This window comes from Odocoileus virginianus, chromosome 6, assembly GCF_023699985.2.
Source record: "Odocoileus virginianus isolate 20LAN1187 ecotype Illinois chromosome 6, Ovbor_1.2, whole genome shotgun sequence".
Classification (NCBI taxonomy): domain Eukaryota; kingdom Metazoa; phylum Chordata; class Mammalia; order Artiodactyla; family Cervidae; genus Odocoileus; species Odocoileus virginianus.
Window position 1 is genome coordinate 78,905,082 of NC_069679.1, and position 22,787 is coordinate 78,927,868.

Genomic DNA, 22,787 nt, shown 5'->3' on the forward strand with positions numbered 1-22,787 from the left:
AGGACAAGAAATGCTCCTCTAATTAGAACATTCACATTCCCAAAGGCTATAAAGATTACAAAGAGACATGATCTTAATGAAAATAGAATGACTTCAATAAAAACCAGAGCATATCCAAAATGTTATCTCCTTGGTAAAAGCATATGAGATTCCTTCAATGTCTTAACTGTTCCAGAAAAGTCACTGTATTTCCAATATCGTTATTACATAAAATGAAAACAGTTCTTCATACACTTTAAAAGACACATTATAGCAAATAAAACACAGGCACACCACTGAATAAATCATTAGTTTACAAAGCTAATGTTTTTCCTTTACTGAAAAGTAATCTGAATAAGCATACAATGCTTCAGCCCCAGGGCCATCTATAATACAAGACTGGGGTGGGGGGCAGAGGCGTGGAGAGGGTAAGTGGTAGAATTTAGAAATCAAAGTTTAAGGCCAAAATTAAAACTAATGAAATGTAATTAAAGATTACTAGAAGCATGGCTTGTTGAAACTATAGACCTGCATCCATTACCTAAAAAAGTTTTGAGAAAGAGTTATTTCTACAACTCAAGATAACTATTATGCCTACGGTTTAAATCCAGGACACTAGCATTACAAGGCAAATTATGAAACTATCCTGAACAAAAACTGGATCTGTCTGGAAGCCATTTATCTGACTCTCTAAAGAAGGCTCCCATTACTTCTGCCAACAGCATTGACTCAGCTGCAAGTAAGCTAGGATACAGTATGAAATGCCAATCAGGGCAGAAACTGCAAGTGACTAAAAGAAAGGATCTACTATGGATTCTATAGGAAATTTGCAAAGAGTTTAATCTGGAAAATTACTAACCTGCAGTTCAAGCTGTCTTGAAAAGCAGCCAACAAATAAATAACACATTGATTACGATCACATGTAACTACTTTTTTCAAACATTTGTTAGAAGATCTTACGTGAGGGTGGATTTCTTAAATTATGGCTATATATTAAACACCCGGATAGGTATCACAAAAATAAAAACAGAATAAAGCAACAATAGTTCAGATCAGTTTGAAAACGTCCACAAACTCAACCTATGTGAGCCCAATAATACTCAGTGACAGGGGATGAGGGAAAGTCATAAACTAAGTTTTTTACTTGCTATTAAAGTCCAATAACATGCATCTACTTCATCACCCACATGAATATTAGGAAGACAAAAGGTGACCCAAGTTCTTAGGAATACTAAGTGCTCTGTCTACATGTTCCTCTGGTACTTTATATAAGCTTCTGCCATAGCACCTACTAACTCTGTGTGTCGTCTATGTCTGTCTCCTCATCAAACTGTGAGTTCCTCTAGGGCAAAGATCTGATTCCTCTTCATTTCAGTATCCCAGCATCACTCATATGCTGACGATGGAAATGTAAATGGGTATAACCACTATGGAAAACAGTATGAAAAAAAATAAGAATAGAACTACCATATGATCCAGCTACTCCACTTCTGGGCATTTATCCCAAGAAAGCAAAAACACTAATCAGAAAAAATATATGTTCCCCTAAAGTTGCCCGTAGCATTATTTACAACAGGCATGACATAGAAACAACTTACATGCCCATACGGCTTCCCAGGTGGCACTAAGTGGGAAAGAACCCACCTGCCAATGCAGGAGACGCAGAGATGCAGGTTTGATCCCTGGGTTGGGACAACCCCCTGGAGAAGGGAACAGCAACCCACTCCAGGATTCTTGCCTGGAGAATCCCCTGGACAGAAGGGCCTGGTGGGCTACAGTCCATGGGGCCACAAACAGTGAGATGCAACTGAGCAACTAACACTTTTCACTTTCATGCTGCAATGTATACAGAAGTAGAATGTTGTACACATGAAATTTATATATGTTATAAACCAATGTTACCTCAATGAAAAGTAAAGTTTTTTTAAAAAGAAAAGAATGTATTACATAGCAGTCAATCGAAAAATATTTCTGAAACATAAATATCCTTTTATGTTCCAGTCATTCCACTAATGTTTCTTTTTTTTTTAGTGCATTTTCTATATGCCAAGCATAGCAGTTCCCAACTATACAATGAAAAAAAGAATTAAGAAAAAACTAGAATCTCTAAACTTAAATAACTTCTTGTGTTTCAGTAAGCTTGTTTTTGGAATACATTAACTAGTAAATCACTGATGGCAAGCACCTTAACACTAGCAGGTTATTACAACGATCAAGGGAAGCTGAAGTCACAAAAGTAAAGGGCCCGTCAGTGGTAAGAAGTGATTAAGAATAAATCTTGAGGATAGACCCAGTAAGATCTTCTGATGAGTTAAGTACTCATCAGTACATTAAGTATGAGGTCTATCTGTGAGAGAGTAAGATAGTTCTTTGTATGAATTTAGAAAGCAAAGGAACATTTTAATTCCTTCTAGAAGATTAAAATCAAAATGGTACCATTTTTTTAGTTAGATAGACACTTCCTTCCTCTCTGTAAGAAGATGCTCTACAATCTTTCTTTCAAAGGAGGGAAGAAATTATGACTAATAGTATGCAAGAGTAAGAGCTATAGTACTCTCCAACTCTTTGTGACCTCATAGACGGTAGCCCGCCAAACTCCTCTGTCTATGACATTCTCCAGGCAAGAATACTGGAGTGGGCTGCCATGCCCTCCTCCAGGGGATCTTCCTAACCCAGGGATCGAACCCATGTCTTTTAAGTCTCCTGAATTGGCAAGCAGGTTCTTTACCACTAGCACCACCTGGGATAACTGAAAAAAGTAATGGCATAATTAGAATATCTGATAGACAATTTGATGCATGTTAAAACTTGAGTGTGAAAGACTTTTCAGTCTATAACCTGGTCTTAGGCAGGCTTGGGAAAGTTATCCATAAAACAGAAGTCAAAAAAATGGACAATTAAACTTAAACTTCTAACCCCATTGAAGGAAATTATTCTTGCCTCAGGGTTTTTAGTAATTTTTTTCTAGGAGAATACAGAACAATACAAAAGGCATTGGTAGCACAATCAAAAAGATGTTAGGATACATTCCTAGAAATTAATATTCACAGTTTAAAATGCCTCTAAAGGGTATTTTACACATTCATTAAGTTTTAGGACCATTTTGTAATTATGACATATTTCTCTTAAGTCAATGGCTGAAAACACAAGTAACATTAGTTATTTAAAATCAGCCATTTTTGACGCATTTCTATTTCCGAAACAAAACATGGACAGGAAACAAACAACTAGAGTTTTAAATTATGCATCTGGAAGGAACACTGCTTAATTTTCAAAAGAAAAAAATGCACCATTCATCTCCAGAAAAATGTTTATGAACTTACAGTGTCTTTAGAAAACCAACAGATTTGTTTCTCTCCTCTTTTTCTCTTCCTTACAGGACGCTAAAGTATACATTTATTCCTATGAAAGGCTATGGGGAAAAAAAGTGGAAAAACAAATCTCCAAATAATATAACTCATGTATACAATAAGCACCTTCTACATATTGGCTTATCATAAATTTAAAAAATATTGCTTGTTCAACATTACATGAAAAAAATGGACTGAGTCAACAAGCGCTTTCAATGGTGATAAAAGAAAGTCCATGTAAACAAACCTGGGTGTTCACCGTATGTATCTTTTAGGGTCTACAAGGCAAGCTAGGCCTGCTCAGCATCTGGCAGAGCGCTGACTCATAGGCAGTAGAAATCTTCAGGTGGTCTACTCTGGCTAATTTACACACCCCAAGCAACTACATACCATCATTCAGCCTAACTCCTACACTCTTGGATATCACTCACAGTTTCACAAGGAAATGAAATCAAACTAGTTATACAGGATTTTAGAGGAAAGTGCTCCAAAGACTTCTTTCTTCTCAAGCTCCTGTAGTTATCAACCACTCAGCAAGTTAAAGATCCATATAGTCAGAGCTATGGCTTTTCCAGTAGTCATGTATGGATGTGAGAGTTGGACTATAAAGAAAGTTGAGCGCTGAAGAATTGATGCCTTTGAACTGTGGTATTGGAGAAGACTCTTGAGAATCCCTTGGACTGCAAGGAGATCCAGTCAGTTCATCCTAAAAGAAATCAGTTCTGAATATTCACTGAAAGGACTGATGCGGAAGTTGAAACTCCAATGTTTTGGCCATTTGATGCAAAGAACTGACTCATTTGAAAAGACCCTGATGCTGAGAAAGATAGAAGGCGGGAGGAGAAGAGGATAACAGAGGATGAGATGGTTGGATGGCATCACCGACTCAATGGACATGAGTTTGAGTAATCTCCAGGAGCTGGTGATGGACAGGGAAGCCTGGTATGCTGCAGTCCATGGGGTCACAAAGAGTCAGATGCAACTGAGCGACTGAACTGACAACAAGTTAAAGATTAAATGCTTCGAAAAGTCAAAGTGAAAGTGTTAGTCGCTCAGTCGTGTCCGACTCTGTGTCAAAATGGACTGTAGCCCCCCAGGCTCCTCTGTCTAGGAAATTTTCCAGGCAAGAATACTGTAGTGGGTTGCTATTTCCTTTTGCAGGGGATCGTCCAGACCCAGGGATAGAACCCACGTCTCATACCTACTGCATTGGCAGGCAGGTTCTTCACATTTAGCCACCAGGGAAGCCCTTCAACATGACTCAAAATGCCTTAAATTCAAATCCAAATCAGAGGTCATAAAGACACAAACTTGGATCTCACTCTTTAAATTCACTTAAAACCAACCGGTTAGATTGTAAGTGGTTGGCAGTGAGTTCACTGCCAACGGGGAAGCGGTTGGAAGTGGCTTCTTCTCCACACCTTCGTTTCAGTCTGGGGAAGGGCGGAAGTGTGAGTCGCTCAGTCGTGTGCGACCCTGTGACCCTACGGGCTGTAGCCCGCCAGGCTGCTTGGTCCTTGGAATTCTCCAGGCTAGAACACTGGAGTGGGCTGCCATGCCCTTCACCAAGGGGTGAGGGTCTCCCACACTGCAGGCAGATTCTTCACCATCTGAGCCACCAGGGAAGCCGCTTCAGTCTGGGAGGCAGAGACCAAACGTCCTTTCATACACCTCTGTGTCACGGCCTCCCTCTACCGCAGCCGGACGAGGTCACACCACCGACGCATTCGGAACGCGTTTCCTAACATCTGGCTGAGTGATTCTCCCTCTACCGCAGCCGGACGAGGTCACTCCACCGACGCATTCGGAACGCGTTTCCTAACATCTGGCTGAGTGATTCTCCCTCTACCGCAGCCGGACGAGGTCACTCCACCGATACATTAGGAACGCGTTTCCTAACATCTGGCTGAGTGATTCTCCCTCTACCGCAGCTGGACGAGGTCACTCCACTGACGCATTCGGAACGCGTTTCCTAACATCTGGCTGAGTGATCCTCCCTCTACCGCAGCCGGACGAGGTCACTCCACCGACGCATTCGGAACGCGTTTCCTAACTTCTGGCTGAGTGATTCTCCCTCTACCGCAGCTGGACAAGGTCACTCCACTGACGCATTCGGAACGCGTTTCCTAACATCTGGCTGAGTGATCCTCCCTCTACCGCAGCTGGACGAGGTCACTCCACTGACGCATTCGGAACGCGTTTCCTAACATCTGGCTGAGTGATTCTCCCTCTACCGCAGCTGGACGAGGTCACTCCACTGACGCATTCGGAACGCGTTTCCTAACATCTGGCTGAGTGATTCTCCCTCTACCGCAGTTGGACGAGGTCACTCCACCGACGCATTTGGAACGCGTTTCCTAACATCTGGCTGAGTGATCCTCCCTCTACCGCAGCCGGACGAGGTCACTCCACCGACGCATTCGGAACGCGTTTCCTAACTTCTGGCTGAGTGATTCTCCCTCTACCGCAGCTGGACGAGGTCACTCCACCGACGCATTCGGAAAGTGTTTCCTAACATCTGGCTGAGTGATTCTCCCTCTACCACAGCCGGACGAGGTCACTCCACCGATGCATTCGGAACGCGTTTCCTAACATCTGGCTGAGTGATTCTCCCTCTACCGCAGCCGGACGAGGTCACTCCACCCATGCATTCGGAACGCGTTTCCTAACATCTGGTTGAGTGATTCTCCCTCTACCGCAGCCGGACGAGGTCACTCCACTGACGCATTCGGAACGCGTTTCCTAACATCTGGCTGAGTGATCCTCCCTCTACCGCAGCTGGACGAGGTCACTCCACCGACGCATTCGGAACGCGTTTCCTAACATCTGGCTGAGTGATTCTCCCTCTACCGCAGCTGGACGAGGTCACTCCACCGACGCATTCGGAACGTGTTTCCTAACATCTGGCTGAGTGATTCTCCCTCTACCGCAGCTGGACGAGGTCACTCCACTGACGCATTCGGAACGCGTTTCCTAACATCTGGCTGAGTGATCCTCCCTCTACCGCAGCTGGACGAGGTCACTCCACTGACGCATTCGGAACGCGTTTCCTAACATCTGGCTGAGTGATTCTCCCTCTACCGCAGCTGGACGAGGTCACTCCACTGACGCATTCGGAACGCGTTTCCTAACATCTGGCTGAGTGATCCTCCCTCTACCGCAGCCGGACGAGGTCACTCCACCGACGCATTCGGAACGCGTTTCCTAACTTCTGGCTGAGTGATTCTCCCTCTACCGCAGCTGGACGAGGTCACTCCACTGACGCATTCGGAACGCGTTTCCTAACATCTGGCTGAGTGATCCTCCCTCTACCGCAGCTGGACGAGGTCACTCCACTGACGCATTCGGAACGCGTTTCCTAACATCTGGCTGAGTGATTCTCCCTCTACCGCAGCTGGACGAGGTCACTCCACTGACGCATTCGGAACGCGTTTCCTAACATCTGGCTGAGTGATTCTCCCTCTACCGCAGTTGGACGAGGTCACTCCACCGACGCATTTGGAACGCGTTTCCTAACATCTGGCTGAGTGATCCTCCCTCTACCGCAGCCGGACGAGGTCACTCCACCGACGCATTCGGAACGCGTTTCCTAACTTCTGGCTGAGTGATTCTCCCTCTACCGCAGCTGGACGAGGTCACTCCACCGACGCATTCGGAAAGTGTTTCCTAACATCTGGCTGAGTGATTCTCCCTCTACCGCAGCCGGACGAGGTCACTCCACCGATGCATTCGGAACGCGTTTCCTAACATCTGGCTGAGTGATTCTCCCTCTACCGCAGCCGGACGAGGTCACTCCACCCATGCATTCGGAACGCGTTTCCTAACATCTGGTTGAGTGATTCTCCCTCTACCGCAGCCGGACGAGGTCACTCCACTGACGCATTCGGAACGCGTTTCCTAACATCTGGCTGAGTGATCCTCCCTCTACCGCAGCTGGACGAGGTCACTCCACCGACGCATTCGGAACGCGTTTCCTAACATCTGGCTGAGTGATTCTCCCTCTACCGCAGCTGGACGAGGTCACTCCACCGACGCATTCGGAACGTGTTTCCTAACATCTGGCTGAGTGATTCTCCCTCTACCGCAGCCGGACGAGGTCACTCCACCGACGCATTCGGAACGCGTTTCCTAACTTCTGGCTGAGTGATTCTCCCTCTACCGCAGCCGGACGAGGTCACTCCACCGACGCATTCGGAACGCGTTTCCTAACATCTGGCTGAGTGATTCTCCCTCTACCGCAGCCAGACGAGGTCACTCCACCGACGCATTCGGAACGTGTTTCCTAACATCTGGCTGAGTGATTCTCCCTCTACCGCGGCTGGACGAGGTCACTCCACCGACGCATTCGGAACGCGTTTCCTAACATCTGGCTGAGTGATTCTCCCGCTACCGCAGCTGGACGAGGTCACTCCACCCATGCATTCGGAACGCGTTTCCTAACATCTAGCTGAGTGATTCTCCCTCTACCGCAGCTAGACGAGGTCACTCCACCGATGCATTCGGAACGCGTTTCCTAAGATCTGGCTGAGTGATCCTCCCTCTACCGCAGCTGGACGAGGTCACTCCATCCATGCATTCGGAACGCGTTTCCTAACATCTGGCTGAGTGATCCTCCCTCTACCGCAGCTGGACGAGGTCACTCCACCGATGCATTCAGAACGCGTTTCCTAACATCTGGCTGAGTGATTCTCCCTCTACCGCAGCTGGATGAGGTCACTCCACCGACGCATTAGGAACACGTTTCCTAACATCTGGCTGAGTGATTCTCCCTCTACCGCAGCTGGACGAGGTCACTCCACCGACGCATTCGGAACGCGTTTCCTAACATCTGGCTGAGTGATTCTCCCTCTACAGCAGCTGGACGAGGTCACTCCACGGATGCATTCGGAACGCGTTTCCTAACATCTGGCTGAGTGATTTATACACGGTAACACTCTGGTGTTTCTGTCAGTTCTCTGAAAAAGTAAGGACTAGTCTGGGCTTAACGACTATCAGGGATTCAGTTAAAAGCACTTTACAAATAACAAATGATAAATTTACAATTCTGCCTTCAATTTGACCACTTTATTATTATTTTCCTTATTTGTTTTTAATTGGGAGGAACCTGACAGGATCCTAGTTAGTGTTTATTTAAAGTGTCTGGTTTAAAGCTTTCCACCAAATTAATATGTAGAAGTTACAGCTTTATTCTATTCACACAATGTAAAAAACATGAAGCACCAAAGAGCACAGTTTGCCTAAAAATGGTCTAAAGTGTAACCATCAAAATCAGTGCTACAAGTTAACAGCTCACTAACTTCCTTCTCCTACTTGTGGGGGAGGGGGACAAACAAACAAACAAAAAACAGAGAATTCTGCTTGCTACTGTCAAAGAGTTCTTGGTAAAAAAATGTAAAACTGTGATTTTAGCAGAGTGAATATCTTATAGAACAGATATCTGACAATCATACATTTTTTCATCTCATGAAAAAGGACAATCCTAAACAGATGGTCAAGTTAGAAACAAAACAAACTTAAACAATGCTGATTTATTTTTTCCAGTCACAGATATCTTTTATGTGGAAATATCAGGTTTTAATTAGACTTTTCTAAAAAAATTTATGACTTCTAATCCAAAATTTATGCAGACTAAAAACAAATAAGAAAGGATACAGTAATCTTTGTTGACTATAATAACAACAAATTTAAATTCGACACTAAAGAAATCAATGAAAAGACAGAAACGTGAGTCATTTTACTGGCAGTAAATAAAGGGGAAAATAAAAGAAATCTGTGCTCATATCCTGTTTCCAACACAAGCTGTGCAATGTTGGGCGAGTCACAATACTATGTTCTCAACCTCAGTTTCCAGTTTATGTAAAAATGGCATCATCATTACACTTGCAATTCTGAATTATAATGATTTTTTTAAAGACCCACATTTTATATAAGAAAATTATTTCTTAAGTGTTTTTAGCCAACACAGCCATAGCTTTAAATATGTTGCTACATGTCACTTCACAAACAATTTAAATAACAGATTTCATGAGAAGGAACAAAAACACATTTCTGCAAACCCTAATCTATTCAATGTTTACGTTCCTGTGAACTCCACTGCCTTAGATTGTCTCACAATTTGTCTCCTAATTGTTTCACTGTAGCCACTCACATCTCCCAAAGAACTAACAGAAAACGAAGATAAAGTGTAACAATGAAGAAAAGCAAGTATTATATGAGTTAGCTAAGCACCCCAGATAGCCTACATAATCTATGAGCTGATCAGAAATGGTTCTAGAGAGACCCTTTCAATTGGAAATCCCTTCACTAGGATTAGAAGTCCTTCAGTTGGGCCCTATTTATCAAGTTCACTGCACTGCCTGGATAGCAGGAATCTCTGGGATATAAGTCATGGGCTTTTTTCCACTGCAGACATATTTTTGTACTGTTTTCTTGTTTTTATTTCCCCCAGACTGGCCAACACATAGACACACATTGAAGGAAACGGAAAGGAAGAGTGGAGAAGAGAGGCGGGGGAGGAGGGAGAGAGAGGAGAAGAGAATGAACAAACATCTGTAGCCATAGGTTCCCATATTTTTTATCTACACATAAACACAGAAGCAGGGCTTCCCAGGTGGTGCCAGTGGTAAAGAACCTGTCTACCAATGCAGGAGCTGCAGGAGACACAGGTTCAATTTCTGGGTCGGGAAGATCCCCTGGAGGAGGAAATGGCAACCCACTCTAGTGTTCTTGTCTGGGAAATCCAAGAAATCCAAGCAAGGACAGAGGAGCCTGGCAGGCTACAGTTCATCAGGTTGAAAAGAGCAGGACATGACTGAGCAACTGAGCACACACGCAAACATATGAGCATGTATGTATACACAGTCATGTCTCTTCATCCATAATTTACTTACAAATTACCTACCATATGAAAAGCTCTCTACCTGATCTTGGGGATAGAAAAACAACCATGATTGGGTTCCTCTCTTCAAATAGCAAACATAATTACCAACCCAGCCTCCTGTTTGTTCGACAAGATAGAAATGCTAGCTCTTCTCAAGTTAGCACCTCCTTTGTAGACAGACATCTCAAGTGATTCAACACAGTTCTGGCTCAAAACGTCCAATCAACATAGTGCAGTAAGTCTTATTCACAGTTCCCTGGCCCTTAATCCTTAACATATCATTAGGTAGTTAATCAATGCTTGCTGACTGGTTTATTACTTGGCAAAACCATTAACTGGCATCCACTTGGTAACATAACAATAATAAAATAATGGCAGCTGCTAATTGATAGCTGATCAGGTATCAGACACTCTGCCAAGCACTTTAAATACATTTTCACATTTAACTCCATTAGAATTTGTTATTATACCAGTTTTAAGGATGATATAACTGAGACTTTGAGTTTTAAGCAACTTGCCTAATGCCGCACGGCTACAAAATGATTTAAACTGAAAGTTCTGTCCGTAGCCGTGAACACCTCACTACCTCTGAAAGAGAAAGGCCTTATCTGGATATAACTTGAGCCAATGAAATTTTGATTCACAGCTAATTATACTAAAAAAATTAGATGAATAGAAACAGCTAAGTCAATCAAAAGGATAAACAATCAGGTAAACAAAATATATTTAAAAAAAGCAAGCCCATAAGCTATGTGTGTATGTGTCTATGTATTCTTAAGAGTATTTACCATTTTAGACTTTAGATATCTTGTCTGTCCGCACCCATTACCAGGACTTGACTATATGTTCAGTAGTTTTAACAACTGAAAAGGATATTGCTTTGAACGATGTCTCTGCTTTGTCAGCAGAGTGATGGTGCTCTACACACACATATCTATAATAAAGTTTAACTTATAGACCAGCACAGTAAGAGAGTACCAATAATAACCAATAATGAAATAGGACAACTGTAATAATACACTGTAATAAAGTTATATGAAGGTGGTCTCTTTCTATCAAAATATCTTACTGTACCATATTCAGCACTCTTCCTGTGAAGATATGAGACATTGAAATGCCTACATGATAAGATAGCGTTAAGCTACTACCGACCTGCTGATAACACCTCAGAAGGAGGATCTCACCAGCTGTGGGTGATTCTGGGCCATCAAGCCATGATGATGTGGCTGGTTGGATGTTAGCAGCAGATTGAGATAAGTGGGCATCCCAGGTGGAAGAAAGTGGAACAGAGGAAGATTTCACCATGTTACTCAGAACAATGTGCAACTTAAAACTTATGAATTATTTCTAGAATTTTCCAATTAATCTTTCTGCACCACAATTGGTCCAAAATTGGTAATTTCAGTAATCCACTGTGGCAGGTAACTGAAATTGTGGACAGGGAAACCACTAAGGGAGGCTGGTCTACTGTACAACCACTAATTCCAGAAACTGTCAGCTGAAAAAAATGTACAACATAAGAGTTGAGCTTCATCTGGGGCAAAATGAGGGCTGCAGCCTGGGAGACAGCACCTCAGAGAGCTCTGGGCAACTGCTGCAAAGAGATGGGGGCAAAGTCAATATACATGTGATTCTGGTGGTGAATACGGAGTTCGTGCAAACATTTATCTTCGCAAAGGCTTTCTGCGAGTCACAAGGAGCGGATGTCAAGATCAAAGGATTTAGGGCTTTTCTAGATATGAGCAGGTGCAAGGATTGGGTTCATAAAATCAGCTACTGAAAATATCTAACTCTCTGGAGACCCGTTCTGCCAGTCTTCCCAGAGCACAGAGTGCCTCATCCCTGATCTCTACCTTGAAGTCCCTTTAGGAGGTGCTGAAGGTCTGCGGCCAGAGCAGCACATGATTTAATCCTTACAGAGGAAGATGGCAAGGGCTCACAACAGGTGACAATTCGTAGTTGACAAAAACTCTGTTCTAAGGTAAACGTTCTATGTATTTACTTATTTATTTAATTTTGGCTGTGCCACAGGGCATAGTTCTTCAACCAGGGATCAAACGCAAGCCCCTTGCAGGGGAAGAACAAAGTCTTAACCACTGGACCACCAGGGAAGTCTCGAATGTTCCATTTATATGAATACACGATAATGCATATATACCTGAAACATCACAAATATAATAGTGAAGAAACATTTATTCTAAGCAGAATAAGGTAAACTTTACACTTTCAATGTATCAAAAATTTCTCCACTATTTCCTAAATGCAAATAACTAAATATATAACATGTTAATATAACTTTTTGGCTAAATTTTAATTATGAAAAACTTGGAAAATTAAGCCTTATCTCCTAAGCAACTACACCCTGAAAACAGATACATTAAATATTTGTGAACATTAGACATAATGAAAACAAAGTATGACATAAGAGCTAAATTACAACTGTCAAGATTGTAGGCCTAAATTTAGCAACTTACTGTGTGGATCACAATAAACTGTGGAAAATTCTGAAAGAGATGGGAATACCAGAACACCTGACCTGCCTCTTGAGAAACCTGTATGCAGGTCAGGAAGCAACAGTTAGAAGTGGACATGGAACAACACACTGGTTCCAAATAGGAAAAGGAGTGCATCAAGGCTGTATATTGTCACCCTGCTTATTTAACTTATATGCATAGTACATCATGAGAAACGCTGGGCTGGATGAAGCACAAGCTGGGTGTTCACTGGAAGGACTGATGTTGCAGCTGAAACTCCAATACTTTGGCCACCTGATGCCAAGAGCTGACTCATTTGAAAAGACCCTGATGCTTGAAAAGATTGAGGGCAGAAGGAGAAGAGGAAGACAGAGGATAAGATGGTTGGATGGCATCACTGACTCAATGGACATGAATTTGAGTAAACTCCGGGAGTTGTGATGGACAGGGAGGCCTGGCATGCTGCAGTTCATGGGGTCACAAAGAGTTGGACATGACTGAGCGACTGAACTGAACTGAAGCACATTTAATCATAAACACCAAGTTTACTTAAATTTTATTTTCTTACTTTTAACAATTACTAGAAAGGTAAAAATACATATACAGAAATGACAGAAGAAAAGAAGAGCAAAGCATGAAAGTTTCTTCTAGAGGTTTATGCAGAATTTTATGACACCCTACCCCCTTGATAGTTCCTTTATCACAGATGTTAGTTAGTAACACTTATGAAGAATAGGATTCATCTGGCCCAGTCTATCCTGCCCTATCCTATTATCCAAATACTAAGAGTCTTTTCTCTATTTGACTTCTATCACACCGGCAGGCAAATCCTTTTAAGAAGTTGGTAAAGACACAGAGATGGTTGGATGGCATCACTGACTCAATGGGCATGAGTTTGAGTAAACTCTGGGAGTTGGTGAAGGACAGGGAGGCCTGGCATGCTGCAGTCCACGGGGTCACAAAGAGTCGGACATGATTGAGTGACTGAACTGAACTGAAAGACACAGAACACAAATTTAAATATTCTATCTTCTATTCTTAGTTGATGCTTTGCCACAAGAGTAGTGACTTGCTGAAAGTCCCTAGTATTCTCCCCAATGACTGATATATAGCGTGCATGCGTGTTAAGTTGCTTCAGTTGTGTCTGACTCTGCAACCCTACATGAGGAGAAGGTGGTGACAGAGGATGAAGGGGTTGGATGGCATCACCAACTCAATGGACATGAATTTGAGCAACTCCAGGAGTTGGTGATGGGCAGGGAAGCCTGGCCTGCTGCAGTCCATGGGTCACAAACAGTCGGATACAACTGAGTGACTGAACAACAGCAACATGGACTGTAGCCCGCCAGACTCCTCTGTCCATGGGGTTCTCCAGGCAAGAACACTGGAGGCGGTTGCCATGCCCTCCTCCAGGGGATCTTCCCGACCCAGCGATAGAACCTGAGTCTCTTACGTTTCCTGCATTGCCAGGTGTGTTCTTTACCACTAGCGCCACTTGGGAAGCCCCAATATACAGCAGATACATCCCAAATTTTACAGAGCTACTGATACGAAAGCAGTGAGTCTGCTGGTAACATTCCAAGGTTACCAACCTTCTTAAGCTTCAGTCTCTGTAACTTAAAAAATGAGCCTAATAGTATCAATTTCATAAAATGTCTATGAACATGAAGAGTGCCTAGTGCACAGTGACCACTTAACTATTACATGTTTTATTTTGAACCATGGTTTCCTCATGTGTTAAAGGGATCAATAAAATCTAACTCAAAGAGTTGTGTGAATTAAATGAGCACACATAAATCAATCTGTTGGCATAAATGCTTGCTATAGAGTAGGTCTTCAATAAACCATAACTCCTTTCTTTGCTACCTTGCCTGTAAATACCTATTTTAAGATCCATTAGAAATTTAAAATAAAAAGTATTAGAAGGTTACTGGTTGTTGAAAAGAATAAAAATCACAGCATTCTAATAAATTTCTATGACTATCTGGCACCGACACAACTTTTCTATGAAAGCTGAAAATTAGCATTTATTAATACATAAACTATGTTCTAGAAGAAATGCAAATAAGCCTTTTCAATTAGAATCCATCCACATTTTTACCTTTTCTTCTAGTTCATCCTTCAAACACTGGTATTTTAGCTTCAGTTTTTTGTTCTCATTTTCATTCTGGGTTAATTCCTCTGTCAGTCTGTCATACTGTGATTTCAGCTTCTCCAGCTGACAACGGTGGACTTTAGCCATATTCTTATCTTCTAAGCTTTCTGCCTGAGGAACAAAAAAGGAGAAAAGAGAAAGTCCACTGGCCACAGCCAAACTGTACACAAGACAAATTCCACATTATATCAGGGGGCAAATACTTGGAGATTTTGCTACTTCTAAGCATTCCCACACAGACAGACATGCAAAGGAAACATTCTTTCCATGTGTTCAAACTCTGCTTAGCACTAACTGAGCAACCAAGTAAGTGCAAGGTACTGTACTGGGCGCTGAAGATAACAGGCATGAACCATAAAAGACGCAGATGCAACAGTCAAGTTTGACAACGATGAATAAGAAGCTCTTAATAAAGGTGTAAGCAGGGATCTGTGCAACCCAAAGGGCCACCACCTGCAGAGAGATGTCCCCACAAGGACACTGTGGGATGTCACTGCCTGATCAGTGTCCTTTTCCACAAGAGGAGCTTCACAATATTCCCTTTCAAGTTACCTCCTCTTTTTTTGTGAAAGAATTGTGTACTTTTTTGTGCAATGTAATTATGAATACCACTCCTGTGGGGTTAAAAAGATTATGAATTGCAGCAGCAAGAAAACTATAAACAGCTAAGTATGTAAAAGGGGTTTACCAGGGATTATTTCGGCACCAATAATGCAATAATGTGCCTGGTTTTTGTTTATTATTTGAAATATAACCAGAATCAGCTTTAAAAAAAAAATTAGGAATAATGTGCAGAGGGGATTCAATAAAGATTTGCCAGGTATGTGAACTTAAATATCTTTAAAAGGACAGTGTAAACACTGACTATATGTCAGGCACGGCAAAGAGCACAGGTATAGACAGTCTTGCCCAAAGGCCAGTGGTGAGCTGAGACAGCTCACAGAGACTCTCAGGGAGCCGCTGTTGTTCATCTCCCAACTGTGTCTGCAGTGATGCTGTTTGATAGCTTGAAACCAGTCAAATGGAGGCTCTTAAATCACTGAACTTGGCAAATTCTACAGATCAGGGTTCCCCTCTGCCCCCGGAGAACTTGTTTTAGAACACTAATGCCTAGGCTTGACGAAGAACTTACTTCTTTTGGTGGTCTCATTATTATGTTTACATTTCATTTTAGGGTTTACACAGTGATGTCACTCACAAAAACCCTGTGAGAGAGAAAGACGTGACTGTTCCCATTCTACTGATGAAGTACAAAGAGGTTAAGTAACCTGACAAAGATCATATGGCCAGCAAATGGCAAAAATACACAACTCTACTCTTGGTCTTCTGATCCCAGTAAGGCTCTACAAAATCATCTTTGTTGAAATCATCATGAGGTGATAATAGCCTTCAAATAACCTTCAAACAGCCTTCAAATATTAATAGCAGCAAGAGTGTTTCATTAAAATATTTTACATTTAAATTCAAAAAATAGGCATGAGAAGGGTAGGTCTTGATGGGAAAAAAGTATATAATTTGTGCAGAGAAAAAAAATATGGGTAATGTATCAGCACTTACTAGACTCAGAAAAAGTGATAAATTAAGGTGAAACCAAAAGACAAATACAACATTTACAGAGCTACTTATCTATAGCCCTCTAGTACGTAACTCGATATATTAAATCTTTGATGATGGCCACTACTATAAACTACTTTTAATTAATACAAATGAGTCAAAAGTACAGGATTATATTAATAAAACAGCATGAGGTGGGGTTGGCCCTCATGGGTGATTTCGGTTTAAGAGAACAGTACTGAGCTCTCACAATCCCTGGTCTCCTTTTAAGCACATATGCTGCTGCTTTTGTACCACATTAAAGAGTGACTACAAAATCCCTCATCTCAGTCTTCCAAATTAAAAACAAACTAAAAAAGAAAAAAAAAAAAAATGTAAGCAGCTAATACCTGCTGCCTGTCCCTCTGGAGAGGTATGAATATACCCGAAACACACCAAAATATAAGGCAACCTAAACATGCAGTACTAGTGGTACCCACAGACAGCTACGGAAACAGAGGAGCAAGAGATTTATCTCAACCTCAGTTGAGACACAGCCATCTTCAGTAAATCTGTGACTTCACTTTCACTTTTCAGTGAATCTGTAAGAGACGTAAAAAATTAACTGGGCCTTGAAAGGTTAGGCAGCCCTTTTCCTCGGGCAGACTGGGGGAAAAGACAATCCGAATGAAGAGCAGGCAATGAGAAGTTGGAGCAGGAAATGGTTTTCCCTTTGTGTGAGGCCCGCTGGGGAACAGAAAAAGGCTCCAAGTGTGAACAGCTCAGGTGGGACCACATCAGGGAGGACTAGACTAGATCTGAGACTTTGTTCCAGAGATAGTAATGGGTTTTGAAGGTTTCTGAGCAGAAAGTGATATACTCGGATCAGCGATCTAAAGAGGCAACACAGGTGGTATCTGAAGGCTGAAAGGGAGGAGTTGGGGGTAGAAAGAGAGACTGAGGGGGAAGTAGGGAGGCTCCTCAGAGCTGTGTCTCATGCCTCCACAGTCCAAACAGCAGCTTGAAATCCATTTGCTACTATGACGCATGCTATACTGTTCATGTGCCAAGGCGTCCAGGGGCAAATGCAGTTTCTGTCAAGCAGGCTGTACCTCCTGACTTCACCTCCCTCTCAAGAAACCATATTATCAATACAACGTGAGAATGATGTTTTTACACAGCTGATCTTGAATCTGCAAGAACTGATTAAATTATTACCAGCTCCTACTGGAATGCACGTTTATCACACAACTATATAGTGATGATAAGAATATAAAATACGTCAGTCATAGCAAGAAGAAAAAGAGGGTGCAGTTTCAACATTCCCAGGAAAACTGAAAGTTCCTTGAAAGAACCATTTCTCAATTCATGACATAACAAATCATGATATATGCATCCTCGGGAAAAACGCCACCTTCCTTTGAGATTCACACTATTTCAACTCTGCCTTCCTTGTTAGCAGTAGCCAACCAACCAGTCATCCTCTTCACTGATGTTTTTGGCATATGACCCATTAACACCTTCGCAACAGCATCATAAACATGGAAATATCTACCCAACAAACTAACATCAAAGTTATTTGATCTGTTCTCTTCCAACCACTTTCACCCATATTCCACAATGGCAACCCACTGCATTACCACTCGCCTGGACCTCAACTCTGAAAATCGAAGCTCCAGTCGAGGAACTCCTACCAAACAAGCAGCCTGCAGTCATCGATTCCTTTCCCTCCACTCTCTCCCTCCTTTGTCCCTGACACTTCAGTGGTAGCCACGTGGCAGCACATCACCTGCTCCCAGACTGGCCTCGTGCGGTTGGTACCAGCCTTCACCACCACGAACAACTCACTGCACAGCTGCTCTACGCGAGATTCACATCACCAATCCAAGTCCATCCCTATCGACCTTCCCAAGCTTACTGAGCTCTTTCAGAACCTTCAGAGGAAGATATGCCCTGTCTCCTGCTGAAATCTATCCACTCTGTTATTGGTCCAGCCCCTCACATCTAACCACAGGCCTTCTCCCCCCATCTGTGACAAATGAAACGAACACATTATTTAGTTCATCTTTTAGCCTGTCTGCCACACTGACACTCACGGCTATACTCTTCTAAAATGTCCTGCTTAGGTTTACAAGATACCGTTCTATTCTGGTTCTCCTCTGGTTCTCCTCCTGTGTCACACGTGCTTCTTTGTTCTGTATTCCCTAGGAACTCTTTCACAGTTTACTCGACTCTTCCCTTAAACAGCGGTGTTCTAGAATTCCATCCTCTTCTTTTTCCTTGCATAATGTCATCCAAACCCTGTGATTTCAACTACCAACAATGGATTACTGACTCCCAAATATTTAACTTGAATCTCAAGTTACTCCTCAACTTCTAACCCATTACATACTAAACTGTTCCACCTAGACTTTCATGATTGGGTTTAAGGTCTCTTCCCCCTAACTCAACATGTTAAGAAGCTGGATTTGACATTACCACTCTCTCCAAATATGCTGCTCTGTCTATATTATCCATCTTGACAAACAGCTTCATTATCTATCTAGTCACCCAAAACCAAACCCAGCCAGTCTAGAGTCTAAACCTTTTCCAGTACAGCAAAGTAGTTAAGAACTCAAGTATCTGACTACCTTAGTTCAAGCCCTATCTCTATTACTCTCCACTGTAAGACCTTGGAAAAGTTACTTCTCACATCTGAATTTCTTCATTGGAGAGGAATTAATATCACACAATCTACAGAGATAATGTATGAATTGACTAACACACATAAGGTTCTTACAGTAATAAAACCAGCACAACCTAAGTGCTGAAAAAATGTCTGCTAGTATTATTATTGTCACAACCAACCAATCAATATATGATGATATGTATTTTATTTTTTATATATGTATTCATATATATATATGTGTGTATTCTCTTCTCTATATCTCTGATTCTACTTTTGCTTATGGACTCACCAACACTGAAAGATTATTATGCCATACTTCACCAAAATCAAAAGATACACTTTTTTCACATTTTACCTTCTCTGTCTTGGGATGTTATCTTACAATTGATAGCATGTCATGTTTTCAGAGGCATAATTTTTTTTCCTAAGCATAGAGCAATGATCCACCTTACAAATGATAGTGTCTTAGGTTACATGAAATAGAATGCAAGCCTCTTATCTATTTCTTCCAGCTTCCATTCTGCTCTGCCCACCCCAACTTAAATAACCCCAAATTCACTACTGCCAGTAGACTAAATAGGACCAAAGAAGAATTAATAAATTAGCTGAAAACATTCTACAAGTACAGCTTAATTATAGTTAATAATTTCATCTTTATCATAAGCATTTTTATGATAGTTGCATTTCAAGGAGTTTTGAGAAAAAATATAATTAATCTGTACAGATTTATGCATGTATTCACCTATTCAACAGATATTTTTAATGTTCCAGGAACTGGGCACTAGGGATATAGTTATAAACAAGAGTCAAATCCCAATCCTCATGGAGTTTTCATACTAATAAAAGGAGATTAAAAAATAAATAGTATGAAATCTATATCATATGATGATGCATGCTCTAGAGAAAAACTAAAGCAGGAAGGGGGGATAGATTTATCACACTCCTGACAATCATGTTATGAGATGATTCCCCTGCATGTGATAAATGCTAGTATAATGATATATACATCTTAGACATACTTCCTCAAATCCAAGATCTCAATTATGCATGTACCCAGGTAATTCTGACTTGGAAAAGAAGGGGTAAATCTCAAAAAGCCTTGGGTTTACAAAACTCATAGGCCAATCCTCTTTAGTTACCATACTAATAGGGGCCATGGTTATAACTTCTATGGCCTTGACAAGTCTTTGCCTTTTATATTTTAGAAGATCATAAATGTTGAATGAGGGCACGTTTCAGGTCCATGACTTACTGCCACCTCTGTCTGCCTCTCCTGAACTCCCCGAATAGCTAAATGTTCTTTTTAAAGGGTTTCAGTCCTCTGCAATAGGTGCTCCCAGGTGGCCGCTATAACTCATTCCAACCTGGCTGAACAGGCACGAATACGCCTCTTTATTGTTAGTTTTATCTCCCCTTCAGTGCTTGGGAATACAGAACAATCTCTAAAAGTTTACGCTTTATTAACTTCATGAGCCACCAGAAAATTTCCTCCAGTATCATCAGGATAACTCAGCGCAGGTACCTTCAGGGTCTTAATATGATTCTCAGCCTCACTCTTTTCCTTCTTGAAGTGCTTCATCAGCTCCTGGATATTTTGTTCGTGTTTGGTTTTCACACTCTGCAAAGATGATGTGAGATCTTCCAGCTCCCTCTGGTGAATGTTTCTTTCGAGCTTTAACTGAGTAATGATTGTAGCTGTTTCCTCATCTTTAGATTCTGCTTGTGTCCTGAGGTCAGAAAGGTTCTTGAGGGCCTCTTTCCTGGCTCTTTGTTCCTCCGCCAATTTATTTGCGAGGTCTGCCCGGATGGCACTCAAGTCCTTGATGGCCTCTTGCATCTCAAGAAGTTGAGCTTTGTCCTTGGCCTGGCTCTCCTTCAGCTCTGCAATCTGTTCCTCCAGGTGAGCTTTCTCAGCTTTCAACTGGCTTTGAATCTTATTCTGCTTTTTCAATTCACTTTCTAGCCTATGGATGGTATCCAGGGAATCCTTGACTTCCAGTTCAAGATCAGCTTGATGAGACGTAACGTCACTTAGCTTCTGCTCCTTACAATGAAGCTCCTCCTCTTGAAGGGCACGCTTGGTCAGCACATCGTTTAATTCCTTTCGAAGACTCTCTATTTGTTGCAGTGCTGCATAAAGCTGGCCTTTCAGTTCATCCTTTTCTTTTAAAATCTATCAGATTAGAAACAGAAAGCAAAAATTACTGTAAAATTCACCATATACACTGCCAGAAAACAAAATAAAATTTAAGCCACAAGGAGAAGAAAATTTCATAAAAAAAAATACTTTGTATTTTTCCTGGTTTTAAATAAAAAATACTTTTTTAGGCTAGAAAAATACAGTTGCTCTTAAGTAGTACCACATTGAGATATATGTTTCAGGTTTTCATCACCAAAATGCATCCATCCATGATCATAAATAATTACTTAGAGCTAAGATAAAATTGAGCAGAACGGGAGAAAAAGACTCCAGTTATTATTTACCAGAGGTTAAAATAATACAATGTTACTTAAAATAACAATGATTTGCATTTCAATGGCACACATTTTAAAAGGAGAAACCTCAAAACAGATAGGGAAGATAACGTGAAGAAGAACGTAGATATAGAAAGGTTTTGGTTCGATCAGTCACCGTTAATCAAATAATGTGATTTGATTAGTGCCAAGAAACACACAGTGACAAGAAACACGCCAGTATGTAACGCAGAGATCTTTAAGTTCAATAAAGGTAGAAATAAGGTTAATTTAAGAGTTGGAAAGGTTGGGAAGGGACTCATGAGAAAAGTCAAAGGACCAAAAGGCCACCACCCTCTGCCAGCCTCTTTGGGGGTTAGGGCTATTGCTCAGGGACAAAGGCCAAGAACTAACCCTTTAATCCTCACCGTCCATCAGTGCAAACGAAAAAGCCAACAGCTAAGGAAGCTGAAACTGTCTCCTCTCCCCCAACACTGACACCAATACCATCTCTGTACCTGTTTGCTGATGCCTACCATAGTTTGAACCCAGGGTGGGCGGGGGGGGATTAAGATTCTCATTTTAGAATTAGAAATGAGTTAAAATGCAAATACTTTAAGACATTTTTATACTTTATATTTTGCACCTCAATGTGAAACAATTCATGATAAAATGAGTCCATCACTTCAAAAAAAATGGTCTCCTCAAATTTCTAACAGGGAGAAACAGCATGAAGCTAACATGAGAAATAATAAAAGGGAGTGATTAAGCAGCTGAGCTCTGACCAGGAGAACTGGATTCTCAGCCCAGGCATAAGTAGTTCTATGGCCTTAAAGAAATGCTTATCTTTATAAAGATAATAAAAGCTACATCATAGGGTTGTGATAAAGACAACTGGGAAGGAGGAAGTAAAGAGAGGGGGTGGGATTTAAGTTTAAGGAGAAACCAGGAGTCTCGGGGTGGGGGGGGGGGGTACTTATGCAAGATAGTGATCAAAACTGTGAAGAGAGGGGTTCACTGATAAAGTACTGTTCCGGATTGAAAAGTCTCTAGAACACAGAGGAAAGAGTTCACTTCAGAGAGAATTTAAGGCAGGAAAAATGGCTAGAAATAATCATAAGCCTAAGGGCGGATGTTGGAGAAGGAAATGGCAACCCACTCCAGTATTCTTGCCTGAGAAATCCCACGGACAGAGGAGCCTGGTAGGCTATAGTCCATGGGGTCGAAAAAGAGTTGGACATGACTGAGTGACTAAACAAGGGCAAATGTATTCCTTTTCTATTGCAGTGTAGCA

At 41.8% G+C, this 22,787-nt stretch overlaps 1 protein-coding gene across 9 annotated transcripts in view; it reads right to left on the minus strand.

The window, feature by feature from the left end:
• The window catches only part of CEP128 (centrosomal protein 128), a 484,062-nt gene that overhangs the window by 263,898 nt on the left and 197,377 nt on the right, over positions 1-22,787 (minus strand). For all 9 annotated transcript variants that reach the window (XM_070469726.1, XM_070469720.1, XM_070469725.1 and 6 more), the window contains 2 exons: positions 20,562-21,212; positions 14,785-14,949 (listed from right to left, as the gene is read on the minus strand). In XM_070469726.1, coding sequence (XP_070325827.1) covers positions 14,785-14,949; positions 20,562-21,212 — 816 coding nt within the window. The remainder of the gene's footprint in view (positions 1-14,784; positions 14,950-20,561; positions 21,213-22,787) is intronic.